General features: G+C 35.8%; 1 protein-coding gene across 1 annotated transcript; it reads right to left on the bottom strand.

Annotated features, from left to right (window-relative positions):
* Nucleotides 1–278: 278 nt before the first annotated feature.
* On the bottom strand, nt 279–11,250 carry LOC131038020 (uncharacterized). The gene is made up of 2 exons (XM_057970285.2): nt 7,086–11,250; nt 279–3,385 (listed from the first exon to the last, which is right to left on the bottom strand). Exons 1-2 carry the CDS (start codon nt 10,962–10,964, stop codon nt 596–598), a joined length of 6,669 nt encoding a protein of 2,222 aa, XP_057826268.2. The 5' UTR covers nt 10,965–11,250; the 3' UTR covers nt 279–595.
* Between the last annotated feature and the right edge of the window lie 1,353 nt (nt 11,251–12,603).

Genomic DNA, 12,603 nt, shown 5'->3' on the forward strand with positions numbered 1-12,603 from the left:
TCATCAGGATGACAAATGTCAAAAAGTATACAAAGATGAAAAATGAAATAATCAGATAAAAATGACTTAATTTAGATTGAAGAAAAATAAAAGAACATAATTTTTTAAAATATACAAATATTGCATAGCTTTACTTTAAAAATTATAGTACTATCTTTATTTGAATGAGAATAAACTTTATAAATATGAAAAATTAAAATAATAATGACACCCCAATTGTTATTATGAATTTAATGTGAGAAGAAAAAATAAATGAATATGATGTGAAAACCAAGAAAAAACTTGTAGAAGAGTATAGTGATATTTATATTTCTAGATACTTATTATGTAAAAATGTTTCAAACATATTAAAAATATATCATTCCAGTGCTCCACACACAAGATGATTAATGGAGACATAAGCAACCTACAACAAAGCCCATGACTCATACACCTTAGCTTCTGAAGCGCCCAGGGTACATAATCTAAATGCTGGGCCTAGCAAAGTATCAGAGTTCAAAACATATAACCAACACAAAACCATAACGGATGATTCCATAGGCGCAGCAGGTGGTACGTAAACATACCAAAAAAAGCAGATCAAGCAGGCGGTGCCTTACATCAAGGCTGCAACTCGGGGTTTGAGACTTTCAGCCAGATTCTCAAAGCTACGGGCCAACTGAATCTCATCTAATGTTTGATCAAAGGTTCCACCTCCTTTCTTTGCCATTTCGATCAAGATGTGCGTTGCTGGATCCTTTCCAAACATAATTGTGTGAAGTATAATTCTAGGCTCTGCTATTTTCATTCTGCCTACATAATAAAGAGGATCCCCTCCCCCATTGTTCCCCCCATCGCTAAGGAAGATAGCAACAGGCTTTTTCACGCTCACAGAGGGGTGTCGGGATCCTTTTATTAATATTTTCTCTGCAGCATCCAAGCCTGATGAGTAGGTAGTTGCCGCACCAGGGCGATATGGAAGAAGGCGATCAACAACACTTTCTTTCATATCCTCCATCTCTATCGCTACAATTGCGCTCTCATCAAACAGAACCACAGACATAGAATCATCAGAAACCGTTCTAAGTCGGACTGCCATAAACCTCAGAATATCCTCGTAGACGCATCCAAGCCTATATTTGTGTGCATCAAACTTTACCATGGTGGGCATACAGTCTGAGGTTTCCATCGAACCCGATTTGTCAATGATAAATATGACATGGTGAGGGACATTCTTAGAATGATCACAAGGAAAATGATGGCCATCATCAGTTATATACCCTGCAGAGCTCAAATTCTGTCCACTTCTCTTGATAGGTGGATGCCACAGTTTCTCGGTGCAATATGATTTAGCAGAAGGACCTGACTCATGCTCCTCAGATTTACAAAAGTGATTACAAAGGTCAAACCCTTCCCTCTCTTCTTCCGTGCAAGGATCATTAAATCTAACATATTTCCAGAAAGTCTCATGAGTCATCTCATCTTTTGGAACATGCACATCAGGTCCATACCTCACAGTTTCGTGCCTCGAACCATCATAGAGATTTCTGGTGCATTTGCCCTCGACCTGACCAGGGCATGGAACCAGGTGGATATGTCCTCGACCCTGTTTCTTGCAATACATGTTACACATTTCTGCTATCCCTGTCTCTCCCCATTTATACCTGCGATCTTGAATATCAATATCTTCGCCCTCTGAAATGAATCTTACATTTCTCATATTTCCATGCACTGTATCGTGCAAGCCTGAGTGACCTATTGGGCGCTGGCAGAAGTAACCACAAGATTGACATCTAGTGTCACAGTAGTGGACAGAGTCGTCTTTGCTTGTGTGAACATGCGGACCTTCATGATTTCTTTGGTAGGGAGGAATGGGAATGCAACAGCCTTTGCGCAGGCCATTTTGCTCCGACACAACTTCATACTCAAAAGATCCCCTTTGGCCCTGAAAAACCCGGGTTTGTTTCACAAGCTCAGTAAAGATTTCACATATTCCGAGCATCTCGCATTCTTCGGTGCAGACATGCTCATTCCCACACAAGTGCTCTGCATTTCGATCCAAATCATGGAAATGATCTTCAACTCCACATCTCCTGCTGCACCCATTAATCATACATTTCCTTTGACAGTATCTCTCATGGCACTGATGCCTTTTATGGGCGGATTCAATCGCCACAGCACAAGGATTATTGCAGCTTGGAAGAGAACATTTTGTGCTGCACGTGTGTTGAGGAGAATTACACTTGTGCTGGCCCTGGTGCCCAGGCCTCAGAGAACATACCTCATTACAATTCAAAGACGTCCCATATAAGAAACATCTCTCACCGCAAGTATGATTTTTCTCTTTGCAGTCATGAGCTCCTTCATGCCCCGCCAAATCCCCACATGAGCTTAAGATGTTTCCTTCTCGAGCACAATAAGTGCAACTTTCTGTACATGAATGACTACCCATGCAATCATGTTGGTTATCATGGCTCTTCTCCATCACACATCTCCAAAAGCAAATGGAACATTTGCATCCACAAACTGATAAGCCTTGCTTTACTTCGCCAAGAGCTACATTGGCCTCTAGCTTCAACCTTTGCACTTCATCACTATCACTGAAGTCTACAGTGTTTGAACTTATCCATTGTTGAACTCTGTCACGCCTTCTGTCTGCCAGCGCCTCTAGGAACTTCTGGAACAAAGAATGCCACTCGTCGCCGCTTCTACCATTCCTAGGTAAAACCATCTCCAGTTTTGACCTGATTTGGGATAAAGTGTCTCTCACAGTAATCGGAGTTGCTGATTCTGTACCCGGGTAAAGAGAGAGGCCCGAATCTTTGATGTTCCATGAAATATCCCCTACAACAACAGGAAAATCAGGAACTTCTTCTTGTGTGTCGAAATTATCCAGCACCCGCAACTCTTCATTCTTATTTGTCACAGACAGACATCCCATTTGGACGGCAGGGGAAAGATTTCTCCTCAGAATATCAACTGTTACAGCAACTCGCTTGCTGTCAATAGAAGTCCAGTCTTTGGATGCAATTTGAGCTATAATAAGCTTCAGATCCCTCAGAAAGGTGAATCCATTATCATAGCAAAAATCAATTCTGTTTGCCACTGTTTCTGCTAGCTCAGTCAAGCTCTCTTTATAATACTCAGATTTATTGTAAGGAGCCATAGCAGCAATCTCCACCTTGCCATCATACATTTTTGAAATGAAATTCTCTGGCGATTTGATGCATATTTGTGATATCTTGTCGTAGAATTCTTGGATAAGATCATCTACATCGGATTTATCCACATCCTTGATTGCAATGTAGAATAGACCTTTAAATAACTTTTTGTCCTGCTTCAGTAAATTTATTCCACTTTGGAACCGGCTGAAAGCAGATTCCGTGTCCTTATCTAAGTGGAAATCCTATCACATCAAATGAATGTTAACAATTAGAAAAAAAAAGTTTGCTTTTAAAAATACCATTTTATAAAATTTGTACTTGTGCTATATTACTCGGAGTTTTCGGGACGGGGACGGGTACGCGGGTACGGGTATAAGAGATGGTTATTAAATTTTCTAAAAATTCAAAAATATATATTTTTTTTAATATTTGTACAAAATAATAGATAAAACATACATATATACATAATAGAATCTTAACATATAATAATTGTGTTCGATTGAGAAGATAGTGTGACATTAATTCAAAATTCCAAATATTAATACTAATTCAAAGTGCTTTTAGAACTCATTGTTAATATGCATGTGATATTAAAAAAATTAGGAGCTTAGAGGTAAACTTATATCAGTTCCTAATGATATCTATTTCATTGTTGCCAAGTTTATGTTGATGATTCTTACTGGTAATAAATAAAAAGCAATCTAGGATGGTTACTGTAATAACTATGCTAGATTTTTCTTTCAATTTTTTAAAAATGGATAAGATCAACATATAACATGGAACAATGATATATTGTAGTTATAAGACTTAATACAAAGACCACAATGTTGAAGCATGGACTAAAATCAATGACACTATGCAACTCTATTCCCAAGTTTCCTTAAGTACATTAACCCCACAGAAAAAGAAAAAATCAATGATTTACTTTGCAAACAAGTGTTGAGATGAACCACAACAACCCTACAAACTCCTTGCAAGCTAGCAACATCAATTGCAGGCCTGAAATATCAATGATTACTACTGGTGTAGTCCCGGGAAGCATGCTCACACCCCTTGGATGTTCCATCCGACACACTCAAAATGAGGAAATTCCTTAAAACACCCTCACTGCATACTACTTACATCTCAAACTCTATCAAAAAAAGGAAAATCAACTTGTTGTGTAATAATTGTCAATACAAGATCTTAAAATACCCCATCACTTTGTTGGTTTGATAATCAAGTCAAATATACTAAGTTACTACTATAGCAGGTAAAAATAGCCACAAGGGGCACTCAACATTATTTAAGTTAGCAAGAACATCACTCACCAAGATTGTGTCTAACTAGAAACACCCCAAAACCTTAACAACATTCCAAAGCCAAGGAAAGTCGAGTGATTCTTACCTAGCATCACATGCTAGGCCTGAAGGTTTGAAACACTTGGTACATCATGGTATTAAGGTTGTACACCACCCATTAGAGGTACTCAAAACATTACATTATAGGCCCCAATAGGTGTTAATGACATCCAAAGATCTAAAAGCACTTTGAAGTTTTATCAAGTACATAGATATCATTAGCACCTAGGAGGTAGGGGCCCACATAAACATTCTAAGAATACCTTTTTATTATAAATATAAGGAGTGGCATCAAGGATGTTTCAGGCATCCTGTGCCATCCCTAGGATAACACAACATCCCCAAAACCAATCATCACCATCCTTGGATTTTGGAGAGATGTTTTTAGTGTTTTTGTGCAAATTGGGGATGATTGGGGAATGTCACTAGGATGGGGACACTGGTTCTAGGCCTAGCGATGCATCCCTCAATAACGTAGTACCTATGTATTTATGTTTTCATGCTAATATGTTGACTAATAAATTTTCATATGTTTATCAGAAGTTTTTGTTGGAAAAGTTAAGAGGTGGTCTTACACATACACACACATATGCATGTATATGTATATATATTATACATATACATATACACATAATTTTGAGTAAAAAATTTCTCTATCTTAATTTTTATTATAGTGTTAAATTAGGTATTCTTGTAATAGAAGATATTATTTGATGGTATTTTTTTAATATTTGATAATTGATAAATATAAATTATTATTATGAATGTATAGCTAGACAATTGATTTTAAAAGGTTATCCTTTAATTTATTTTTTCATTCTTTGGCATTTTTCTATAAAACAAATCTTATGTACTAGTTAGGTAGGATATGTTCACATTTGTTGAAATCAAATAATTCATTGGATGTTAACATTATTACTAGAGTTATTTTGAAATACACTGAATCTATATCTTATTGGACATTTGAACCTGTTTTGAAAATTAAGGTGATTGAAAAATGAAATTTGATGTGAAAAATTGCTTGAATATGTCCTTGATATTTAATCTTGTTGAGAAGTCTATATTAGTGTTGAATGTTATTGCTTTGGCATTGAAGAATATTATTTTGTTGGTATTTTTTATTGTCAATATTTGAAGGCATTGAAAATATTTTTGAAGGTATTGGTACTTGGTTTAAATAAGTGCCAAAGTTATTCAAGTGTATTTAAAATAGTGCTGCAAAAATCTACCTACTATACACTATTCTATTGATTGCTATTATTTATGCATTATCAAGTGTACTTCCTTTTTCTTAAATTTTTGAAGTTAAATAAATTTTGTATATCTATATGATTTGACATTTAATTGATAAAAAGTAGCAGATGAGTTGACTATCATAGTAATTGAACATCTTTATAGTTATTAAAGTCATGGTCATATATAATGTCCCTCTAGATTTGTAAATTTTTTAATATCGGTGTCATGGCTAGCTTCTCTTTGAGGAGTTTTAAAGCATTCTAGCACCTTTCGGTCCACTCAAACCTGTTTCATTTTCTTTGAAGTGAAGTTATGGGATATGCTATGCACAAGAAGTTCATTACAAACTTCGTGTAGTAACCTACCAAGCACATAAAGATTCTTACATCTTGAATGTTTCTAGGGGTTGGCCATTCTGGAATGGCTTTATCTTAGCTGGATCCATGGCTATACCCTTAGTAGAGATTATTTGCTCTAGATACTACACCTCTTTCTGAAAGAAAGTACACTTGGAAAAATTTCTGTACAATTTGTGCTCCTATAGGAGTTGTAGGACTATTTGTAAGTTTCGTAGATGCTCTTCCTAATTCCTAGAGTATATCAGGATATCGTCTAAGAACATTAGCACAAATGTGTCAAGGCAACCATGAAACACTCTATTCTTCAAGTTCATGAATGTTGTTGGGGTGTTGGTAAGCCCAAAAGGTAAAACAATAAACTCGTAATGTCTATATATATGTATATATATATTATTTGTATGATTGAAGGTTTTACTTTGAGTATCACATTGTAAAGGCATATTTTCAATGAAACAAATTTAAATTAAAGGTGCCTTTTTTATTTATCAAGTTAACACAAGTTTGGACTATTGAGTTTATAAATCTTTTGAAAGGTTTTTATAATATATTTATAACTTAAAATTTGTTGGGTAAAAAAGAAAGGTGGAAGACAAATGAGTTTGATGGTCATGATAGTGAGCATGCAATGTATTTAATCTAGTTGCGTATACTCTAAATCAAATTTCAATATCCTTATTCTATTGATAATCATATTTTAATTAATAATCATAAAACATGAATAATGTGTTAGCTAATTAATAATCATATTTTATTAAGAGCAGATATGAAAATGAAAAGGAAATAAAAAAAATTGAAACATTTTATAAAAGTCTAAAATATAATATCATAAGGGATATAAATTCCAAAAATATTTCTATGCATTTAATCTATTTTAGCACATTATTCATGTTTTATGTTTCACATAAATTGAGTTTCCTTTACGCCTCTAGTCATGGCATCGCATGTAAAGGCCGTAGATATTAAGCAAAAATAGTAGAAAAGAGTGTGTTTAGAAAGAAATGCCATACCTTTTTGTTGAATATTGTGATGTTGCTTACAGCGGCATTAAGAACGGAGAGAAGCATATCCTCTTGTTCGCTTCTCTCAAAGCTGCCAAGCCCCTCGAAGTCTAACAGAACATACAAGCAACGGCTACCCCCGCTGCCATCTCCATCTTCGCCCGTTACAATGGTCATCCACACTCCATCTGTGCACCTCCCACCTGCAACATCTAGAAGAGACCCTGACAGATGATTCAACAAATATGACTTCCCGCTACTTTGCTTTCCCATGGAAGATATCACCTTAATCTGGTCCTTCCAACTGCTAAGAACAGCATCATAGAACCCAAACCGCATAGAGCTAGAGAGAGATACACTGTCCACATAGCTAACATCAGGGGGTATTTGAAGTCCATCCTTGAGAGCTACCATTGCATTGTTTTCTGCACGAGCTATTTGGATGGGAACGAGGCAAACGAGCTTGCGAACCCACGTTCCCATTTTCATTTGTGTCTCCCGCTCTGTTGCAGCTGAAATTGGGCAATTCTCTTCATTTTTCACCTCAAATCTGATCTCCATACTCGAAAAGTCTTTATCTTTTCCAACCTTCAGTTGTCTAATAAGTGCTTTCAAATACTTCAGACATGCCTCATTGTTGGAGCGATTTGATCTGCTACTTTCCAGTACCACATTGAATGTTATATGCTTCTTGGCTTCTGGAAACAACTTAGGTGTTGTTGCAAACTTGTCAAAAATGTGATATATGTAACCCAAATACGGGCAGGACAAAGCAATTTCTGTTTCATCTTCTGGAGCTTTAATCTGATCTAGTTGTTGCAACTGCATAACTTCCTTAGCTAAAGAACATTTCACAATACGGGAAAAGATAATACCAGGAGCATCTACAGGACTATATAGCAAAAGCTGAGTTTGTGCTCCGAATTTCGTAAATTTCGCCCCAAATTGTTCCAAATCAGATATACTACTGCATTCTCTTGCATTCAAAGGGATTGTCTTCAAGTAGCTCATGGTATCACCCAGAACATAAACATCAAGTACGTTTTCAGGACTTACATGAATCTCATCACTCTGACTTTGCAACTGCCTGAAGACGAGGAAGAAATAGCCGTCAACAGAAATGCATGCTCTCAAAGTGTGCTGCTGCAAAGGGAGAGGAATATGCTTTGCCTTCATCATCGGCTTCTCATGGATTTCAGCCACTCTTGCTCGGTTGGTGTCATCAACTAGGAGCAGCTCCATTTTTCCTGGAATTAAATGCATCCATACAATGGTCTTGCTCCCACTAAATGATTCCAGATTGACCTCAACTCCACTCCAATAGACCTTTCTAAATGACTCATCAAACTTATATATTGCAATCTTTGATGCCTCTTTTTCATAGAGAGCGATAGATCTGGTAGCTTCATCTACAGCCAACAAATCGATTCCCCTCCTAAATGTATGAATAGGATGATCCATGCCATTTATGTTGACACCAATCTTGGGACAACGGTACAGGTACATAGAGGAATCCCTAATACTGTGAACAAAAACAATCAGCTCTCGGGACTTGAGGACGACAACTTTGTGTAATCTTTCATTTTGAGGATTAATGGCTGCTAACTCAACTGGATCTCCACATGTTGGAACAATTGGACGCCCGGAGATAGTATTAGCCTCATCTATGTCTTTTTTCTTTGGAGTCAGCTCACATACTTTATAAACAATCTCTAACCGATGTTCCTCCACTGTTGAAAATTTCACCTTCAGCTCTGGTTGCACGGGCTGAGAACTCCATGGCCAACGTGAACGTGCCTGAGGTTCAACAGTAACTTCCTCAATAAATCTGGTCACTAAGTTGTCGTCCTTTAACGCTGACATTTTCTTCTTCAGTTCCTTTACAAACTCATCCTCCACGTCTCTCAGTCGACTGTTGGCAAAACTTCCCCCTTTACCAAACAAACTAGTCCACAGCTCCTTTATGTTTTCACAAAACTTGAGTTTATTGTCCTTGTAGACTTCACAACATACGGTTTTGAGATTGTCATTAGATAAGAGGGCATCTAGATCGTATGTGGACTGAGCGGAGTGGACACTACAGAACTTCTCAAACGGAACTGTGAAAGAGGATGGCAGACTTTGCATGTTTCTTTTGCTCAAATGGTTTTTGATAAAGGTTTGACCTAGAGACTTGTCAGAAGCCAACAAGAAGGCAGTGAAAACTATATAATTTTCGAGGCTTGTTAATTCATTAGGAACCACGTTTTCTACCCAACTACGGATTGCAGAATAAGAGGCATTCTCTAGACGAACCTCCACTTCAATATCCTTTGCCTCCTTAGTATTTGATTTATTACTAACAGGAATGAATTCAATTTTAACAAACTCACCTGACAGTGGGAAGTCTTTCATGCCTTTTGTTGGTTGTAGAAACTTCAAATTTTCGTCGATCTTTCTGGAGCAGGTACACTTACTGGAACATTTGGCATGCACTTCTTGTCTATAAGAGATAAAAGGCGTTGTCGGCTTTCCTTGACCCAAACTTTCAACAGTAATCACATGCTCAGCGTCACTAAATTTGAACTTGATGTCGGATCCGAGCAGCAGCAACGTCCCATCTCCATTGCTAACACTATCTTTCCCTGCTAAAATAGCTGAAAGTTCTTGATGCAGTTGCTTAAGCCTCTCGCCATCAGAGCATGAATTCGGCTCTACTGTTGTTTCGCCGCCCACAAAGAGAACATGTGGGCAGAATTCTGGAATAGCACTGAGAAAACATTTCTCAAACTTCTGAAACTGTGCAATGTTTATCGCTGACTCTCTTGTCTCAGGAGATTTCTTAGACTTAGTGTACATCTCAAAATCTTGGGGCTGACAATTTTCTAGAAGGTCTATGAATTCCCTGTTATTCAGTCTGGAGTAATCAACATTAGAAGTCGACGACCAGCGTTTAAGCATATTGCCAAACCCAGAAGCTTTCATAGACACCTCTTCTGTTTTTCTAGAAGTCCATGGAGCTCTCTTCTCTGTTGTCAGGAAACAACAGTGGTGATACCCTTCGCAGAACACTGCTGTTCCATCATAATTATTATTAACAGTTTGAAAATTTGAACTCGGTTCAAAGAAAACTTTCTCACTATTCGCTCCTCCGTCAATTCTTACATTATAACCAAGCAAAAGCTCCACATCATTCTCCGAGTTCTTCACACTGGAGACTTGAATCCTTTTCGTGCGCTTAGTTTTTGAGCTGGTGCTTGTTGCAGAAGAGGCCAGAGCTTCAAAGGGATAACTCCCTTCCACGCAAACATATACGCTATCACATAGTTCAACCAGGTATCTGACAAAATTGCAAGACACATCTTTTCTAGAAGCCTGCTTCAATTTCTCACCTTCATGCCAGTAAAAAACTACTGCGTAGCTTACCTTATCAGCAAGACTGACGTAGAATCCTGGTTCGAACAGTCCTCCTTCCATCTTTGCAAGAACAGAGTCATCCACAAGACTTTCCTTGCGGAAAGTGCGTATGAGCATGTTCTTATCTCCATAGAACCCGACCACCGGTAAGCCTAGTTGATTGAGTGAATTGAAATTGATACGAACCCGGGGGGGCTCACCCGAGTAAGCCGAGGCAGAAGAGGGCACAAGCTTATTACAGAGGCCTAGAACTTCATCTTGTGGAAGCTGAATCTTTTCAACAAAGCTGTAATCTTGCTTGTCGGGGACAATACGCATCACCCTAAACAGATTGGGAGAAAGCGGTTGCACAAATGCGCTTGCATTCATACCTCCATCGACAGACACAGGCATGGTGAGCGTCTCTTCCTCTTCAGGGAGAGATGACTTCTCGTTCATGGCATGGACAGTTTCTTCAAATCTTTTCATTGAGGTTGAAGAGAGATCCGACATAGAAAATTGGCAGACTAAAATGAGATTACGCAGAGACACAGCACAGTGCAATTGCTAGAAGAATATTTCAGTATGAATTGATACAGCTTTGACGAAGCGACTTGGAATGGCTCGGGATGGATTAAACAGCGGGATACAACTGTTATGGCTTTTGAATATCCTAAAAATACGATAGCAATTATTTTTTCTGCTACTCAAGATCGCTCGAAGCGCATGAGCAGAGCATAGTCAAATAGTTGCAGACATCTAATAAGACTCAAAAGACTAGAATGACCACTAACCTGTATGCTGGGAGAGCTGGACAGATTTCAAACTTGGGCAACGAATTATTTATAATATGTAAAATGAGACTTGTGATATAAGTGTGAGATAAAGCAAAGGCACGAAAAGGCTTAAATTAATCAGCACTAACAAGTTATTCACCATGAAAAGAAGAGAGAATATAACACGGTGGTTACAAAATCTATCAACACGTCACAGTGTGGTCCTTCAATTTTTAATCTTGAGCAGCAACACAAAAGCCTTTTGCCATTGTAAATGGTTATCTTATCCTCTAGTAAATACTACTTGGAGTTATTTTGTAATAAAAAGGTTTATTTGTTTAATGAAATAACTGTATTATATAAATTAATTAATTTTTTTTATCAAATTATAAATATATAATAATTAGGATAGATATTTTAAATATATTTATTTAAAAATATTTAATATAAATTGAAGGATTTATATTGAATTTTCTATTAAAGATGAGATTGATATTTTCTTAGAATAATTTTTATATAGGTTTTTAAAATTTATATTCTTAGATATTGTTTAATTAGACGTTAAGATGTCTACTATTTTAAAGAAATATTATAATTGAAAAGTCATTTTATTTTTCTATATGAATAATAAATTTTAATATATATATTAAAACTATTAATTTTATATATAGATAAGTAAAGAAGTAATTATATAAGAAAAAAGAACTTATAATTGTTTTAAAATAAATATTATTTATTACAAATATTATCATAGAATTCATTTTTCTAAAAAAATTATTTAATTATATTTATTTAATTTTTATCTTCAAGAGTGCATAAGTGCAATACAAAAGTGTACATAAACTAATCTTGGGATATTCAAATGAAAAGTGAATTTTCATTCCATCCATCCCACATCTTCAAAAAAAATTAACAATCACAATTCTTCTCTTAAACTTATTATTGAAAACACATATTTAATAATTTATTAAATTATAAAAATAATAAATATAAAATACATTGATAATTCTAATTTTATTAGTTTATCTCAATTTTACATGATACAATGGTATTGGTGAAATCATTTGTACTTTTAGTTCATTCTTTGTCTATATATTGGAGATGTGTGTTAGTATTTTTGTATCATATTTTTAATATTTTTATAAGGTATGTAAATGATAGTATAATACTATTAAAAAATTTATAAATGTATGTTGATTATATATTATGCTATTTCAATATTAATGAATACAAATTTTCTCTTTTGTTTATATATATATATATAAGTTTAATCTATTTACATTATCTATAATCGTTAATCCAATCTCACACAATTAAAATAAAATTTACATACTAAATTTAATTTTTTTAAATAAAATTTACATACTAAATTTAAT

This window comes from Cryptomeria japonica, chromosome 7 (genome assembly GCF_030272615.1).
Source record: "Cryptomeria japonica chromosome 7, Sugi_1.0, whole genome shotgun sequence".
In the NCBI taxonomy this organism is placed as follows: domain Eukaryota; kingdom Viridiplantae; phylum Streptophyta; class Pinopsida; order Cupressales; family Cupressaceae; genus Cryptomeria; species Cryptomeria japonica.